General features: G+C 40.1%; 1 protein-coding gene across 4 annotated transcripts in view; it reads right to left on the bottom strand.

Moving 5' to 3' along the window:
- RFX4 (regulatory factor X4) overlaps positions 1–19,704 on the bottom strand; it is a 178,058-nt gene that overhangs the window by 89,561 nt on the left and 68,793 nt on the right. For all 4 annotated transcript variants that reach the window (XM_050748635.1, XM_050748632.1, XM_050748634.1 and 1 more), the window contains exon 4: positions 17,723–17,846. In XM_050748635.1, coding sequence (XP_050604592.1) covers positions 17,723–17,846 — 124 coding nt within the window. The remainder of the gene's footprint in view (positions 1–17,722; positions 17,847–19,704) is intronic.

Here is a 19,704-nt window from a genome sequence, read left to right as displayed (position 1 = left end):
CAGGAGTTCGAGACCAGCCTGGGTAACACAGTGAAACCCCGTCTCTACTAAAATACAAAAAATTAGTCGGGCATGGTGGCGTGCACGTGTAGTCCCAGCTGCTCAGGAGGCTGAGGCAGGAGAATTGGGTGAACCTGGGATGCGGAAGTTACAGTAAGCTGAGATCGTGCCACCCTACTCCAGCCTGGGTGACAGAGTGAGACTCCATCTAAAGAAAGAAAGAAAGAGAGAAAGAGAGAAAGAAAGAGAGAGAGAGAGAGAGAGAGAGAGAGAGAGAGAAAGAAAGAAAAGAAAGAAAGAAAGAAAGAAAGAAAGAAAGAAAGAAAGAAAGAAAGAAAAAAGAAAAGAAAGAAAGAAAGAAAGAAAGAAAAGAAAGAAAGAAAGAAAGAAAGAAAGAAAGAAAGAAAGAAAGAAAGAAAGAAAGAAAGAAAGAAAACAACACTGGAGAAGAGTATGATGATCTCACTTTACAAATGAGGAACTGGGATCTAAGGTGATTCAAGGCTGCCTTGATTCAGTCTCTGCCCAGCTGAAGAAACAGGAATCTGATTCTCCTACCTGTCATCTTCTTTACTGTGGCTGACACACGCCCACACATGCCAGAGCCAGCAAGGTGTCCCCTCATTGTGAATGACACCCCCTGCCCCACTGCCTCTCTTGGTGTTGCTTCAAGAGATACCCCCAGAGCCACCAAGGAAGGCCATTCAGTCTCATCACTCTACATAATACAGCCTTCAATTTTGACCCCAAATAATATGATCTTGATCAGCTTGATCTCCAAACTTAGTCGTCAGGCTTTTGTTTTCAAAAATTCCACCCACCCTCAGTAGGTAAAGATTTGCCATCAACAAGAAGTGATCTAAAAGAAATTCTAATGCAATGGAATCAGTAGATGTCCTTCCACACATTGAAGGAGATACACTCATGTAGAATAGAGCCAAGTATGCTGAACACAGTTTAAAAATGAGAGTTGCGGGTCTTATTTCAGGGTCATTTTAGGTGTGGGAAAAGAAGGCTTTTCGAGTAGCAAGAAATTAGAAATTTAATACAATGACAAGTTCCTGTTTTATAACCATGTATTGTGGAAATCTCATGGCATATTTTTAAAAACACACATAAGAAACAATTCTTTGAACAAAAGAGAGAAATGATTAGGGAAAGAAGTTGGCTAAAGGGAACTAATGGTCACAAATTTAACTCTGAAAGCGGAATATTCACTTTTTTTCTTTTGACAATAAACCTAGTCTATTTTTCCGAAAAGAAAAAATAATTAAAGTGGTGATATGAATGGGGACTGTAAAACATCCTATCTCAATGCTTCCATATTAAAATTAGTGTTTGCTGGGGTCATTTTACTATACTGACATAACTCTTACCTATTCAACAATTTTTATGGCACTTCCTGGGTGCCAGGAACTGGGGAATGAAAGGGTTAGGGAATGCTACAGATTCCACAGGAAATTCCCTAAGAGAATTTGCAAAATTTCTATAAGAAATTCATACTGAGTGCAATGAGACAGAAGTGGAATTTCAAATCATGCATATGGATTGATGAAGGATTCCTTGAAAAGCCCCAGGGCTGGAAAGGTAACAGTGAATCTGTTGCCCCTTGAGGGGTACCACAGATGGCAATAACAAGAATTCCAAAAATCCGTATGTGAACCCCTCATTGTCCTCAGGGTGACTGGATATGTGTCACATGTACATGAGAGAAGACAGTCATCACACACTGATTTAGTTAGAATGAGGTGAGTTACATAAGATACAGGTTAAGTCAAAAATGGAATAATTCTGAAGATGATAATAAGAGAGGGCGAGGGTGGTGATGGCAGCATGTGTGTGATGTAGGACATTTTTAGAACAATTGTTCTCAAAATTGTTCAGAAAGAAGAGCACCTAGAAAGGCTGGAACACTGATATGGTAGTGATAATATATTAAAAACATGATGTGTTCAAGTCATGAAATGTTGCTATAATAAACTGAAGTCCTAACTAACAAGCATTGAGTGTTTATATTTATCAGGCTCTGTGCTAAGTAGCCCTTTTACAGTCATTATCTCAACAGTTCTCCAGGTGATTGATTGCTATCAATATTCCATTTTACAGATGAGGAAACTGAGGCTCAGGGCTGTTAGGAAATTACCTGAGCTCACACAGCCGCTAAGTGGTACAATCAGGATTCAAATTCAAACCCAAACAGTTTGACTTCAGAGTTTTACATGGCACTACACACACATACACACACACACACACACACACACACACACACACATACAAAAACACCTTTAAAAACCTGGTGTGAAATCAGGCATTCTGACATGGACACCCCACAGCAGATTAAAAAAAAATTAAGAAAAATATATGCAAGAATTAAAAGTAGAAGGAAAGTCTATGTACATGTTTTTTTCCCTTTGATAACTAGGAAAAAGACCATCTTTGAAGAATCCTAAAGATGCCTCAAGAGTGCCCTCATCTTCTACTGTGTCAGTTCAGGGGTGTGCGAGTGACCCCAGGTCAGGGTGGGAGGTGGGTGGGCAGACTGGTGGGACTAGAAGAGGGCCAACATGTAAATGAGGGGGTCTCCATCCTCCTCTCCAATGCAGGTAAGTGCAGCTGATGAAGCACAGGTCCCCAGAACACACTTGGCTTTTTTTCCCCATTGCTCAAGGATGGTCAGCAAGGAGAAAGGAGCCAAATCTTCAAGGATGAGCCACCCACAACCCAAACTGCCAATTACCCATGTCCTCACTGGAAAAATGCAGGCTCTAAATAAATTCAATTCATACAAGCACATCTGTCACCCCAGCTTCCCTTTCTCCAGTCTCTCTACCTCTTACTGGTGTCTCTTCCCCACTCTCAGCCCCACCACTGGATCCAGTGTGGGTGAGGGGGAGACCTGCCACTAAATGTAGGAAATGGGGAAAACCACTCAGTCCCTCTGAGCTTTAATTTCCTCATCTGGAAAGTGATAGCATCAACTGATCTCTAAGTCTCCTTAATAGATTAAACTCATAAATACTGAAGTGTTAGTAAGTGATAAGTATTAATGAATGAACTTATCCTGTTCTAGTTGCATTTTTATAGATTTAAAGGAGTGGAATTCAGGGATTTAAGACATCATTAAGCCTTTATTTTGGAAGGTATATTTTCGAGGCCAAATGGCCTCTCCACATATTCAAATTACACTATATCACAACTATCTAGTGCCTATCCATAAGCCAGCCTTTTCCTGAAAAGTTCAGTAAATTCCTGACCATGAATCATGTCACCCTCCACAGTCTTTAGTGATCACATTGTACCACCTACGTTACTTCCCATGAGCTCATAATTCAAGAGAACAACCTATACTCTTCCAGGATCCTGAGTTCCATTTCATAGCTGTAGCATATACAATGATACATGGATGTGTGAAATGCCCTTATGTGGATAAAATGGCTAGTTGCCTACTCCTTCCCCACTAAACCCTAATTATTTTTTTCCCTTTCATCCTTAGTCCAAGATAAATAAATCCTAATTATTTATTTAAATTAAAAAAACTTTAAGAGATGGGCTCTCACTGTGTTGCCCAGGTTGGACTCAAACTCAGGGGCTCAAGCAATCCTCTCACCTCAGCCTCCTGCCTGAAGAGCTGGGACTATAAACCTGCACCATTGCACCTGGCTCAAACCATTGTTTTTATTCCAGGATAGAGTGGACCACATTTTCTTGCCTTCCTGATAGCCAAAGGCAGACAATGAGATGTAAGGGAAAATCACTGGGCTGGGTCCTGGGAAAGAGTCTAAAGAGGGCTGACTGAACTGGGAGCTTTGACTTTTCTCCCCTCACCCCATGTTTTTCTACTTCTTTCCTGGAAGATAGTCTTTGGAGTCTAGCAGTCATTTTGGACCATGAGGTGATATAGAAACTGGAAGCCATCTACTAGAAAGGGCAGAGCACAAAGACAGAAAGAACCTGGGTCTCTGATGCTCTTATAGAGCTGCCCAACTACAGCTGGGTTACCTTCTTCTAGACTTAGTTTATGTAAGAAAAGTAAGACCACTAATTTATTTAAGCCACTATTGAGGAATGGGGAGGGACACCTTTCCCCACAGCCCCAATTTCTATAATAACTCAGAGACCTTCTGGTTTCCACCCAGGATCTACTTTATAGAGAACGCTCCAGTGTTTAGCTCCTTTGCGTTATCAGAAATCCGATATTGACAACATAGGCCCTGGAGCCAACTACCTCATCTTTAAATGGGAATAAAAACAGCATTTTGACTTCCAGTTTCTGGTTCTGTATATAAGAAGCTTTGAAGTCACCACTTCATCCTAACGAGTAAAAAGCAAAACAAACTGAAAAATCAACAATTCTTCTTGGGTCCCTAAGAGAGGGGAGGACACAGAGCAAACTACTGCCCCCAAGATTGGAGAGACAGGCAAATACAGGGAGTCGTGGCTTCCTGGAGCAGAGACTCAGGAGTGGGAACTGCCTCAGGAGCCAGTGCTGGGGTAGGAACACCTGAATTGTAATTGATGAGTTGTGAAGGCTTAATGCAGACAAGGCTGAGAGTTAAAAAATAACTCCAGGGAGGCCCAATCATAGAGGAACCCACACAATATTGAGAGATGTACCTCTAGGAGTGTGACCAGATTCCCACAGTAAATATCAGAGCAAAAGTCCCTCATGCTTCCGGCAGGCGGGGGAAGAAAAGGGCCCATTTTGAAATATGCCGGAGCACTATGTTCTTCTTAACAAGGCCTGCTTTCAGGAGAAGCTAGTTAACCAGAGCCTAATCTGCTGAGGTATTATCAGAGCCTAACTGACTTGGGAGAAGGGAAATACCCAACTCCAGTCAGCTCTAGCCTTCCATGCGAGAAGGAAATAACCGAACACCAGTCACCTCTAACATTCCATGTGAAAGAAGGGAAATATTCAATTCTAGCCAACTTTAGCCATCCTATGACATCTAAGAGGGAGGGAAAAAATTGAGAAACACTTGTAGCAAAGTTCACAGTCCAGAGGCATAGGCTCACTAAAGGATTGAGACCTAATCACAGGACAATAGATTGTTTCCCCGCCACCACATGCCTTACCATCACATCACATCGCAATTCCTTTCTTACCTGGCCCATCATGTTCAGCCACCAAGAAAAAATTACAAGGCATGCTAAAACACAATTTAAAGAAACAGCAAGCATCAGAACCAGACAAGGCAAGGATGTTGGAATTTGACCAGGAATTTAAAACAACTGTGATCAATTTGCTAAGGGCTCTAATTGATAGATTAGACAGCATGTAAGAACAGATGGGCCATGTGAGCAGAGAGAGAAATCCTGAGAAAGAACCAAAAAGAAATGCTAGAGATCAAAAACACTGTAACAGAAATGAAGAGTGACTTTGATGGATTTGTAGGTGACTAGACACAGCTGAAGAAAGACTCTCTGAGTTTGCGTATATATCAACAGAAACATCAAAAACTAAAAAGTGAAGAGAATAAACACTGAAAAACAGAACAGAACATCCAAGGACTATGGGGCAACTACAAAAGATGTAAATACACATAATAAGAATATCAGACAGAGAGAAAAGAAGCAAAGAAATATGTGAAACAAAAATGACTGAGAATTTTCCCAAATTAATGTCAGACACCAAATCACAGATTCAAAAAGCTAAGAGAACACCAAGCAGGATAAATGTCAAATAACAAACAACAAAAAAACAAGTCACAGGAAAACTACATCAAGGTATATCATTTTCAAACTATAGAAAATCAAAGATAAAGAAAAACATCCTGAAAAAAGCCAGAGAGAAAAACAACCCAGTTACCTATACAGGACAAAGATAAGACTATCTTTTGACTTCTGCTTGGAAATCATGTAAACAAGAAGAGGGTGAAATGAAATATTTAAAGTATTGAGAGGAAAAAAACCTACCAACCTAGGTTTCTGTACACTGAGAAATTATCCTTCAAAACTGAAGTAGTAGTAGAGACTATCTCAGACAAACAAAAGTTAAGGGAATTTGTTTTCAGTAAACCTGACTTGCAAGAAATGTTAAAAGAAATTCTTTAAGGAGAAGGAAATTGATATAGGTCAGAAACTCAGATCTACACAAAGAAAGGAAGAGGACTGACAAAGGAATAAGTGAAGTAAAATAAAAACTTATTTTTCTTGTTTTTTAATGGATCTAACAGATGACAGTGATTCAAAATAATAATGGCAACAAAATATTTTATTATATGTGTATATCAATTAAAACACATATGTAAGTATGTGTGTATGTGACTTTTTACAGAGGGCTCCAAAGTTAAGATTTTCTCATTATAAGGTGCTCACCCTTCTTGTGAAGTGGTATAGTGTTATTTGAAAGTGGGCTTGCATTAGTTGTAAATATATATTGCAAATTCTAGATGGCCATTTAAAAGATTTTTTATGTTAAAGTATAACTGATCTGCTAATAAAGGAGAAAAAAATGGAATGATATGAAATGCTCAATTAAAACCACAAAGGGCAGCAGAAGAGTGGAAGACAAAAATAGTAACAAATAACAAGGGTAACAAATAGAAAACAGTAACAAATATGGTAACTATTAATCCAATTTTATCAATAATCACTTTGAAGATCATGGTCTAAATGCATCAATTAAAAGACAAAGATTGCCTGAGCAGTTCAAAAAACAAGACCCAACTATATGTTGTCTATAAGAAACCCACTTTAAATATAAAGACTCATATAGATTAAAAGTAAATGAATGGAAAAAAATATACTATGATAATACTAATCAAAAGAAACAGGAATAACTATATTAATTTCATATGGAGCATACTTCAAAGCAAAGAAAGTTATCAAGGATAAAGAAGGGCATTATATAATTATAAAGGTATCAATCTCCAAGAAGACACAACAATTCTTAATATACATGTGCCTAACAACAGAGCATTAGACTACATGAAGCCAAAACTAATAGAACTGCAAAGAAAACTTGATGAATCCAGTATCATAGTTGGAAACGTCAATACCCCTCTATCAGAAATGGAAATCAGTAAGGCAGAAGATCAGTAAGGACATGAATCAATTAAATATAATTGATATTAATAGACTACTTAATCCAAAATAGCAGAATATATATTCTCAAACTTACATGGGACATTCATCAAGATAGATCACATTCTGGGTCATAAAACACAAAAATTGTATAATGTCTGCTCTCAGGCCACAGTAGAATTAAGCTATTATTCAATAACAGAAAGATAACTAGAAAATCCTCAAATATGTGAAAATAAAATAACAATTCTACATAACTTATGGAGCAAAGAAGAACTCTCAGAGAAATAAAAATATTTGAACCAAATAAAAATGAAAATGCAACATTAAAATTTGTGAGATGCAGTGAAAGCAGTGAGTAGAGGAAAATTTATCACACTGAATGCATATATTAGAAAAGATATAAAATCAATAATGTAAGTTTCCACCTTAGGAAACTAGAAAAAGAAGAGTGAATTTAATCTGAAGAAGAAGAAACAATAAGAATTAGAGCAGAAATCAGTGAAATCGAAAACAGGAAAGCAATAAAGAAAATCAATGAAACCAAAAGCCAGTTCTTTGAAAAGATCAATAAAATTGATAAGCCTCTAGCAAAGCATAACAAAGAAAAAAAGAGAGCAGACCCCAATTAGTAATATTAGAAATGAAAGAGGAGACACCACTACAGATCTTATAGACATTATAAGGATAATAAAGGAATACTATAAATAACTCTATGCCCACAAATTTGATAATCTAGATGAAATGGACTAGTTTCTTGAAAGATTTGATTTGCCAAAACTCACACAAAGAAACAGACAGAATAGGTCTATATCTATTAAGTATATTGAATCAATAATTAATAACCTTCCAAAACAAAAAGGTTCAGATGGGTACACTGGTAAATTCTACCAAACATTTATAGAATAAATTTTGTCAATTCTTTACAATTTCTTTCAGAGGACAGAAGCAGAGGGACTACTTCCTAACTCTTTCTATGAGGTCAACTGTTACCTAGTACCAAAACCAGACAAAAGACATTAAAAAAAGTTATGGACCAATTTTCCCATAAACATAGATGCAAAAATTCTTAACAGAATATTTGCAAATTGAGTCCAATGATGTACAAAAGAAATTATACACCATAACCAAGTGGGATGTATCCCAGATATGCAAGGCTGGTTTGACATTCAAAAATCAAGTAATGTAATCTATCACATCAACAGGCTAAAAAATTATATGATCATATCAACAGATGCACAAAAGTATTTGGCAAATTGCAACACCCACTCTGATTTGAAAAAAAAAAAAAAACCCCTCTCTGCAAACTAGGAATAAAGGGTAACTTCTTCAATTTGATAAAGAATACCTACAAAAAACCCACAACTAACATTATACTTAATGGTAAGAAACTCAAAGTTTTCCCACTAAGATCAGGACCAAGGCAAGGATGTCCCCTGCCACCACTTCTTTTTAACATCATACTGCATTAGCCAAATGCAATAAGACAAGAAAAGGAAATAAAATGCATGTAGATTGAGAAGGCAGAAATAAAACTCTTTGTTCAAAGGTGACATAATTGTCCAAGTAGAAAATCCAAAAGATTCTACAAAAGAAAAAAAATATCTCCTGGAACTAATAAGCAAGGTTGTAAGATACAAGGTTAATATACAGAAGTCAATCACTTTCCTATATGCCAGTAATAAACAAGTGGTATTTGACATTGAAAACACAGTACTATTTATGTTAGCATCCCCCCAAAATGACATACTTATGTAGAAATCTAACAAACTATGTATAAGAGCTATATGAGGAAAACCACAAAATTCAGATGAATTCAATCAAAGAAGAACTAAATAAAAATAGAGATTCCACATTCATGGATAGGAAGATGCAATATTGCCAATATGTCAGTTCTTCCCATCTTGATCAATAGATTCAATACAATCCCACTCAGAATCCCAGCAAGTTACTTTGTGGCTATCAATAAATTGATTCTAATGTTTCTGTGGAAAGGCCAAAGACCCAGAATAGTCAGCCCAATATTGAAGAAGAATAAAATTGAAGGACTGATTCTATCCATCTTCAAGATGTACAATAAAGCTACAGTAATCAAGACAGTATGGTATTGGCAAAAGAATAGACAAATAGGACAACAAAACACAATAGAGAGTCCAGAAATAGACCCACATAAGTATAGTCAACTGATCTTTGACAAAGGATCAAAGGCAATAAATGAAGCAAAGATAATCTTTTAAATAAAATGATGCTGGAACAACTGAAAATACACATGCAAAAAAAAAAAAAAATGAATCTAGATACCGACCTCATACCCATCACAAAAATTAACTCAAAATGGATCATAGATCTAAGTCAAACACAAAACTGTAAAACACCTAGAAAACAACATAGAAGAAAACTTAGATGGCCCTGAGTATGATGATGACTTTTTAGATAAAACACCAAAGGCACAATCCATTAAAGACATAATTGATAAATGGGACTTCCTTAAAATTAAAAATGTATGCTCTGTGAAAGACAATGTCAAGAGAATGAGAAGATAAGCCACAGGCTGGGAGAAAATATTTGCAAAAGACACATCTAATAAAGGATTGTTGCTCAAAAGATACAAAGAACTCTTTAAAAACAATAAGAAAACAAACAACCCAATTAAAAGACGGACCAAAGACCTGAACAAACACCTCACCAAAGAGATACACAGATGGCAAAGAAGCAAATGAAAAGATGCTCCACATCACATATCATCAGGGAAATGCAAATTAAAACAACAATGACATACCACTACATACCTATTAGAATGGCCAAAACCTGGAACACAAATGCTGGTGAGGATGTAGAGCAACAGGAACTCTCATTTATTGCTGTGGGAATGCAAAATGGTACAGCCACTTTGGAAGACAGTTTGGCAGTTTATTACAAAACTAAACAAACTCTTACCATACAATCTAGCAATTGCACTCCTTGGTATTTACCCAAAGGAGCTGAAAACTTATGTCCACATGAAAACCTGCACATGCATATTTATAGCAGCTGTATTCATAATTGCCAAAATGGGAAGCAACCAAAATATCCTTCAGTAAGTAGGTGGATGAATAAACTATGGTACATCCAGACAATGAAATATTATTCAGCACTAAAAAGCAATGTGCTATCAAGCCATAAAAGACATGGAGGAAACCTAAATGCATATTATGAATGGAAAGAGGTCAATCTGAAAAGGCTACATACTGTATGATTCCAACTATATGACATTCTGGAGAAGGCAAAACTGGAGACAGTAAAAAGAGCAATAGTTACCAGGGGTTAGGGGACAGGGAGAGAGGACTAGGCAGAGAACAGGGGATTTTTAGGGCAGTGAAAATACTCTGCATGATACCAAAACAATGGATACATGTTATTATACATTTGTCCAAACTCACAGAATGTGAGTGAATTCACCAATGTAAGTGAATTCATCAAGATTGAATTCTAATGTAAACTATGGACTTTGGGTGATGATGTGTCAATGTAGGTTCATCAGTTGTAACAAATGTACTACTCTGGTGAGGGATATTGATAATGGGGGAGGCTGTGCAAGTGTGGGGATGGGGGTATATGAGAAATCTCTGTACAATGTATTCTTTGCTGTTAAAACTAAAATTTCTCTTTTAAAAAGTTTTAAACAAACAAACAAAAAACCCAAATCACAGCATCTCATTCACAGAGTATGCAAGGATTAAAATGAGATAATCCATGAAAAGGTCTTACCCAGGAACTGGCACAGAGTCAGTGTTAGCTATTTTATGATTTCTAGTTGAAAAGTGTTTTGGGCTAATATGGTAAGGATCCTCATATGCTTGTAGACTAACTTCACCATTTGATAGATGGAGGAAGTGAGGTTCAGAGAGGGAAAAGGACCTGACCATCATCACATGGTGAGTAAGGGTGATAGATCCTTAAGTTCAGGGCTCAAAACCTGACATTATTGGAAATTCCTGGGCTACAGCACATGGGGGACCCTCAATAAGTGTTAGTTGAAGAAGACATTCTTTCACTTTGTGGCCTCTACTGCAGCAGTCCCCAACCTGTTTGGCACCAGGGACTGGTTTCATGGAAGACAATTTTCCCACGGACAGGTTGAAGGAATGGTTTCAGGATGAAACTGTTCCACCTCAGATCATCAGGCATTAGATTTTCATAAGAAGCACACAACCTAGATCCCTCGCAAGCACAGGTCACAATAAGGTTCTCACTCCTATGAAGATCTAATGCCACTACTGATCTGACAGGAGGTGGAGCTCAAGAGGTAACGCTCGCTCACTCGCCCACCTACTCACCTCCTGCTGTGTGGCCCAGTTCCTAACAGGCCATGGACCAGTACCAGTCCACAGACCAGGGGTTGAGGACTTCTGCTCTACTGAAATGCATCTTTCAAATGCTTGGAAAGCAACTCATTTGTAGGTTAGAGATGTTCTCTTTGCTCAAAAATCTGAGGCTCAGTTTTTCTTTCTGAAAAGGTTTAGCTTGTTGGCCAAATGCAGTGATGTTCCATCTTTGTGTGGGTAGAGTTTTTGTTTTAGAGTTTCTGAAAGACAAGTGGTCAAGCAGGAGAAGGAGGTTTCTGGTGAAATTAAAACACTCACTTTAGCTTTCATGGATCTTCCAGGGTTGTGGGCTGAGGGAGGGGGATGCTCAGTACCTGGAGCTTTTCCATGACTAGCCTGGTTCTCAGGCTGCCCCTCACCCCCACAAGGAGGAAGCATCCTTCCAATCCTGTGTCCTTCCAATCTTGCATTCATACTTGGGAAGTGCATTTGCCATCTTGTTTTGCAGTCACTCATGTGTATATGTCTCTTCTACAGGGTTGTTACCTCAAAGGCAGACTTCACTCTGTATCCCATCTCCCAGCATGGAACTTGACCCACACAGACATAAGATAAATGAATATCAGATAAATGGATGAACCCGGGTGCTGGGGGAGGTAGTACTCAGTACCCCAGAGTCCACAGTACCCAGAACACCCCAGCTGGGAAGATTTGGGAAAGCATTTCTCAACTGTAGTGGTCAGCACACTTGACCCCTGAGATACAGAGAGGCTGAGACTTCTCTCCAAAATTCCGTCACCTAGGAGGTCATCAGATGACTACTAACGACTACAACAAAGTCAAAAGGACAAGTGTGTACACAAAACCTGCCTCCACACATACCTAGCCTAGCCCTGAAATAACTCATCCTGTGTAAACGAGGTGGCTAAGGGCATGGGCTCTGGAGCCGTATTTCCCTGGTTCACATCCTAAGTCCTCCACTTACTGGCTGTGTGAACTTGGCAAATCACCCAACTTCTCTGGGACTCAGTTTACCATCCATGGAATGGGAACAATAACAGTATCTACCTCATAGAGTTATTTAGAGGACTAGACAAGGTTGATACATGTAAAGTGCTTAGAACAGTACCAGGTATACACAAAGCCCTACATAAATGTTTGCTATTTAATTGTATGAAAACTGAATGTTGCATTCTAAGTTAGACAGAGCTAGACACTTCTACCATCTGTTAAAAAACTGCCTATTGGTAAGCTTGGACAACATCAAGTGCGTGCCAATTCTGATCCCTATTACTATATGTTTGTTTCAATTTATAGTTCTGTTGTTCTCTAAAAATTTATTTCACTGTTTCCCTGGAGAGCTAGAGTTATATTCTGGAAGTATTTTTTCTCAGTCTAACACACCTAAAGGGACCAGGAGCAGGAGGGAAAGGCCAGGGAAGGGAAGAAGATCAGATCACACTCTTCCCTTCCTTACTGTGGGTGTCCAAGCCAGAGATAGGCAGACCCAAGCTGGGCTAGGGAGGAGTTTTGAAGTAGATGTGAGACTGCAGTTTTAAATTCAAGAACTGGACTGGATGGAGTTTTAACATCTAAAAGAGAGTCTAAATTATTGAGAAGATGCTTGTTCTTATAATCAATAACCCAAAAGCTATTCAATCTGCCATGCAACCATCAGGGGTCAGGGAAGGAAGTGAGCCACAGACAAACTTGGAACAAAGCAAAGCTATTTTTTGTTTATGCTTCATTGAGTTCTATCTGCCAGTTCTGCTTTGTGGGGCTCCTCTGGGCATCTCTAAGAATCAGGGTGTAAACAGTGTGCAGTGAGTTGGCCAGAAGCTTCCAACACAATAACAGAGCGACAGAGGGACTCCTCAGTTACCTGCAGGGCCAAAGCAGCCTGTGAGTGGAGGTGGTGGGAGGTTGGCTAGAGAGTGCATCTCTCAGTTAATGTGGACAGAGATCCACAGTGGCTCCCCCAAAACCTATGACAGGACCCCTGGCCCCAGCATTTGGGTGACAGTCATAGCAGAAGGCATTGATAGCTAGGAGAAGCCCCCAGTGAGCACCAGTTGGTCGAATGACTCTTGCCTTTCCTCCTCCACTGTCTCCCACCCCCAACCCTGGAGGAGCCAGAAAAGGAAGGAGAAAAAGCTGACCCTACCCCTCTTTCCCAGAGCAAATTTTAAGCCACAAGGAGGAAGAAGCCCTGACTTAGATGTGAGATTGAAGTTTTAAATTGGACTGAACTGCACTTTTTAATAGCTGAGAATGAGCTGTAATTATTCAACCAAGACTGATGTGATGGGTGAACATGGCCAGATGCTGTGGGATTTCCTCTGAAGACATCATCATCAGAACAGGAAGAGTTGGACAGAGAACTCTGAAGGCGATTTTTCAAAGTAAGTAAAAATACAGCTAGTTTCCACGTGTACCTCAATAAGTTCGTTCCTACTCAGTAAATGGGCTAAAGGAAAATGGATACAACACCAGTTTCATAGAGTTATTATCATGAAGGTTAAATGAGTTCACATACCTAAAAATGATTCACATCGTCCCTGACAAGTAATGTAAATATAAATCATACAACATGTAACAAATATCTGAGGGCTTATTCTGTGCCAGGCATTGTTCCGGGTGTAGGGGATGCATAATGAACAAAAAAGTCCTCATAGAGCTTTCATTCTAGAGGAGACAGACAAAACAAAATCATTATGTATATATAATGCTTCTCTATACTCACATGGTAGGTGTAGATATAGATATAGATACAGATATTTGGCAAGCCTAGAATAGCAGTAGGGAAAGTTAGCTATATATCTGTAGAGAGAGAGAAAACTATACTGTATAAATGTATAAATATATCTATTTCAAGTCATGATAAATGCTATAAAGAAAAATAAAGCACGGTAAGGAAATACAGGAGGTAAGATGGAATGAGGTCCTCATTTAGAGAATGATGATTTTTTTGATGGGCAGAGCACTTTATAGTTTCAAAAAACACCCTCATAAGCACTGTCTCATTTTATCCCTAGTTTCGTGAGGGATTATTCCTGTCTAAAGATAAGGAAATGCGAGCTCAGAAAAGTTCAATGACTCCAAGTCGGGTGACTTTTTATTACCCTTAACAGAGAAAGCAGGTACAAGACCAGTTCAGCTAGAAGCTTTCACATTCTCTACACTCCCTAAATTAATTCTGGGACCCAAAGTCAATACAGCGTTACTGGAAGTTGGTGCTTATGGGGCTTGGCCAGAGACTTGGAAAGAGGATTTATATTTCAGATCTTACTTGCAGCGAAGCAATGGCTGCCACCCACTTTATGAAGAATGGTATCCCAACCAGGTCACCCTGGGGAACAGCTTCAGCATTGATCTCTGTATTGCCTCAGCCCACTTGCAAGCTGGGTAGAGACTACTACTGATATATTTGTTCTCCAAAAGCTAAGCTGAAATATTAAACCTCGTCTGCTCTAAGTTAAAAGTTCATCAATGAATCATAAGTTTGGATGGATCTGCTCAAAGGAAGACTGTCCACGATTTCACCTCAAAGTTTCACAGAACAACTAGTCCCTTTCTCTCAAGGAGATGACAGCTGCAGCATGCTGGAATCCTCAGGAAAGGCAAATGTGTCTGGGATTTCAATCCAGCAAGCTCAGTGTGGAAACCCTTAGCAGGCAGCTCCTGTCCTCTGTGGCTGGAAGGACAGCCCCAGTTCCCAGTCCATTCGAAATTGATGGCAAGGCAGCTGCACAGAGCATTTGCATTTGTGCTCTTAATGCCATTTGAGTATTTCCTTGTTTTCAGGCTGAAGATAAGATGGAGTTTAGATTTTTTTTTTTAATGACTATTTTGGAAGCAGCTGGCAGTATAATTCTTAGGGAGAAAATGTATTGTTCGGAAAAATAATTTGACAAGCTATTTGGGGTAAGTGAGATACCTCTACGGGCATAGATGTCAGCAGAAACCAAAGATTGCAGAAGAGAGACATTTGGTGGGGGGTGTCTCAAGGAGGAGGGGGAGAGGAGAATGAGGAGAAGGGAGATGGAAGAGGAAAAAAGGGAGACAGCAGGGTGGAGAAGGGCTGGGACTAGTTTTGGGAACCAGCAGGGGCGGGACCAGTAAGCCCCCACTGTGGTGAAGAGACTGAAGAGCATTTTGAAGTGGGGTATGTCTGTTCCGTAGGACCCTGTTTGGGAAGTAAACCCTGTTTGGGATGTAAACCTCTCCTACAAATCTCACTCTACTGGGATCACAGAGGCTTCCTGTGGGCTGTCTTGTGAAAAGCAAAGGGGGTGCTGAGTTTCCTCCTTGACTCACTGCAGTATAACACAGGACTGTCTGATAGAACTTTCTGTGAGGCTGGGAACGTTCCATTCTGCACTGCCCAATATGGTAGCTTCTAGTCACATGTGGCTCTTGAGTATTTGAAATGTGGTTAATACAACTGCTAGTGAACTCAAGTTTTTATTTTGTTTAACTTTAAGTTAAACAGCCACACATGGCTAATGACCAGAAGGAAGAGTCCCAAGTCAAGGTGACCCTGAGAATGCAAATGCTTTGAGATTTGCTGAAGTCTTGGGGCAGGCTTGAGACTTAAACTGAAAATGGGACTGGGGTGCTGAGGTGAAGGCGTGAGCTTAAACTGATTTTACCCAGATCAGGAGGTCAAGAAAACCACAAGCTAATAGGGTTACAAAAGTAGTTGAGAAAAAGAGAATAGAGGCTTCTTATGCAGGCAAATCCAAGTTTCTAAAAGTGGTGAGGGTTCTTGTTTGTTTTGCAGAATATAAGCTAACAAATATCTATTTATGTCTATGCACAGACATCTCACGCAGAATTCATAACAGCAACAAGTTGTAATAGCACATGGTAGGTGCTTAATAAATGTCTGAGTTACTGGATGACTGAGTAAACAGTACCTTCCATCATCCACTGACATCATCTTAGTTGACTCTTGCAACATCCCCCTGAGGAAGCTGGGGCAGCTGAGGCTCAGAGAGGTTAGATAATAAGTCCAGGAAACTGAGGATTCCTGGTCTTTTGGTTCACCTAACCTGTCCCCCAGCCCGTACGTAGGAGGCCTCATTTGGGCTCTCCACTGTGGCCTCTGCGAGGGGGTTTGTAGGTCCCACTGAATATTCCAGGACCGCAAACACCTGACCAAGCTCTGGTAGCATACACATCCACAGTGTGTGCTCTCCCTTCTCCCACCTGCTGAGGGGCACCTCCATAGCAGAGCCATACCGAGTTCCTTTCTGGGTCCCCACTGCCACTACTTAACACAGGGCCTGCCACACAGCCAGTCTCTACCAATACTGAAGGACTGAAGAAATGAATGAAAGAAATAGTCAAAGGTGGTTTCTCCACTGACTTTTAAAAAACATCCCTTTCACTTTGGAGAAATTGTGTTAATCAACACAAAAACATTTTTTCGTCCCCAAGTCATCATAGAGCATCCTCCCAATTTATTGAATGGAGCCATTTCTCAGCCACTCCGTTTTTGGGCTCTCCAGGGTGGTTGGCCCAGCCCTAACACTGCTCTTTGTTTTTTCCTACTGATGATTTATCTGTTGGGGATCTGAAAAGGGAATTCCTGAAACTCATACACTGACCTCTTTCTGCCATTTCAGCCCTTCGTATTCCTGCACTCAGAAAACTGATAAAGAATCGTGGTACAGAACAAGCCTATTTTTATTAGCAGATGCAGGAAAAATTACACGTAGAAAAATGAAGCTAACAAAAGGAGGAAGGGTTTAGGTGTATTGACTCAAATTGGGTGTTTTTTTGGTGTAAAATACAGATTTTTAGCCATCGAATAAATAAATGATCAGTCTTAAAGAATGTCCCAACAGCTTTCCTTGGCCTATTAAATGGGAATGATCAGTGCTAACAATTTTTTGTAGACACGGCTCTAAATGTGGATTGTATTTTTATTATAAGGTGGAAAGAGAACAGTTAGGACTGTGGTGATAATGCAAATAGTACCCCTCCTTGCAGAGGACTCCCACACCTCCAATCTAAGGATACAGGGCCATTTCCAGTTTCTCCAAGCATCTACATGACTAAGCCAAGAAGGTTGCCTGTCCCAGGTTGATTGACATCCGTGTAACACACTTTTGAGTTCAATATTTGCCCCTCAGAGAAAATAAGTTGCTTTGTGAAAATTAAGTACTGAGGAAATTCAAGTTAGACATACCCTTCTTACTTTACAATGTTTTTGAATTGTTTGAAATTTTGATAGCAAAGTATTACAGTGAAGTTGAAGTTGTCAAAGTACCAAAGTAAGTACTTTGATAACTTAAAAAAAAAATAGCTAAAATGCTTTAAAACCGTGTATAAATGACTTAAAGTTGGGGTGGTGGGGAGGACAAGCCTGATGAGGTTGGACTCACCTTTCCAAAGCTGGCAGCATTGACAGGTTGGGTATCATTCTTCTCGCAGAAATCCAGGTAATGCATATAGAGGGCACTGCGAGGGATGCAGACCCCCTCTGCAATCTCATAGTTCTCCTCCAGCCTAGGGAAATAAACGCCCAATGAGCAAAAACTGTGTTACCTTCCCCAAGCAAGAACGGTGTGTTCTTTCTAGTCCTCCAGAGATGGGCAGACCTTAAAAATAGCGTTCTTTCTACAGGTGGAGAAGCTGGGGCCCAGGAAGGCAAAGCAAGCTACCCAAGGTCAAGCCTGGCATGAGTGGCTTGGCAGTGTCAGAATCCTGGCCCCTTTGGGTATAACACGAGGCTCCTTTTTCAGCCCAAATTCCCAGATCCTCTACTCTGTACTGTTATTGGCCTGGCCTTGTTCTGGCTAGATCAGATACCTGCAAACTCCAAAAACTACATAGGGTCTTGTGGATGCCCCAATCAGCCAGGAATGAACCCACTTGAGGAGCCACTTGTAATAGCTAAAAGCCAAAGGAGGATGTGTCAACATCTTGGAGCTCCTTGGCTGACAAACTCAATGGAGGGGGATTGTCTGGAAAACCAATGCCCTGAGAGAGGCCTATACAGCTGTACAGCCACTAATCTGCTGACTGAAGGGAGGTCTCATGACCAGAGAAGGAAGTTGGCTCCGTGATTACTTTAGAATCCTCTTCTTCTCTGCTGTGCTAGGGGTAATGATTCTATACCCATTACCTTCTTACTGAGTCTCTGTTAGGAATTCTATAGGAGAGATTTTCTACAACTGGGTTTACATCCCAGCCTTGTCACTTGCTGGCTTGGTGACGTTGGGCAAGTTACTTAATGAAGCTCAGGCCTCAGTTTCCTTTTGGAGGGACTGAATTGTAAGTGCCTTCTAAAGTGGTTATAATGATTAGATGAGGTAATGTGTGACAAGCATCCGCATCGTGCCTGGCACGTGCATGGGAAGCACTGAGAAGATGTCAGACCTCCTCATAATTCATTCTTCCTCTCCAGAAAACATTTTTGGGCACGATATGTCCTGACTCTGTGCTAGATATTGGGGATATAAACAAAAATTAGATACAGGGTTTAAATAATTTATTATTCTTTAACCCAAACACCAGAATGTAGGCATCCAAATGTATCTTGCCTCCATTGTCCTAGGCACTCTGGAAGTTAAATACCTTTCCCAAGAAAACTGCTGTGGCACAAGGCAATTTGGGAACTTCTCTTAGGGTCATGCCTTCGAAGCCTGGGGCACCTACTGCTAAATCAACTCACCAACAGAAACATTTCTCCTTTGATCATTAACTAGATTTTAGGAAACAACCCAAAGTGATTTGGAAGCAAGTTTGGGGGATAAAGTAACTGGAAACCCATCCCCCAGCCCCAATTTTTTGGGTCAAAAATAAGGCGTAATTCCAAAGTGATGAAACAAATGTCCTCAAGTGGCTTCAAAACTCCCTCTGAGAGCATTTGCCAAAGAAGTGGCCCAGCACTGTCGTAAGTGAAGTGGAATGAGGACACGGCCCCCCAAGGTGCCCACTTGAAAGGGCAGCGCTTGTTCAACTCATTCCAACATGTGATTGCAAGAACATCAGTTCAATCATTTCATATCCAAACCCCGCAGAGGGGGAACACAACCCTAGGGACACAGACCTGTCAGCACCAAGACAAAACCTGGTGCCGAACAGTCCCCGATCATCTCATCCACTCCCCGTCTTCTGGGATAGGGAACACTGAGTAACTTGGGATGGTTGTTAGAAATGTTCCCAGAAACAGTTGATGTAATCCTTTCTAGGTGATCAAATTCCTTGAGGCTGGGATAGTGTCTGAGTCACTTCTGCATCCTTGAGATACAGCATATTCCTTGGCACACAGTAGGTGGTCAGTAAGTGTCTTATGGATAGATTATTTCAGTCATTTATTCATTCAACAAATATTTATTGATCTTATCACCTGCCAGGCACT

The sequence above is a fragment of the Macaca thibetana genome, chromosome 11 (genome assembly GCF_024542745.1).
Source record: "Macaca thibetana thibetana isolate TM-01 chromosome 11, ASM2454274v1, whole genome shotgun sequence".
Lineage (NCBI taxonomy): Eukaryota > Metazoa > Chordata > Mammalia > Primates > Cercopithecidae > Macaca > Macaca thibetana.
Note: the sequence above shows the minus strand (reverse complement) of the source record. Positions and strands in the feature narration are given on the sequence as shown.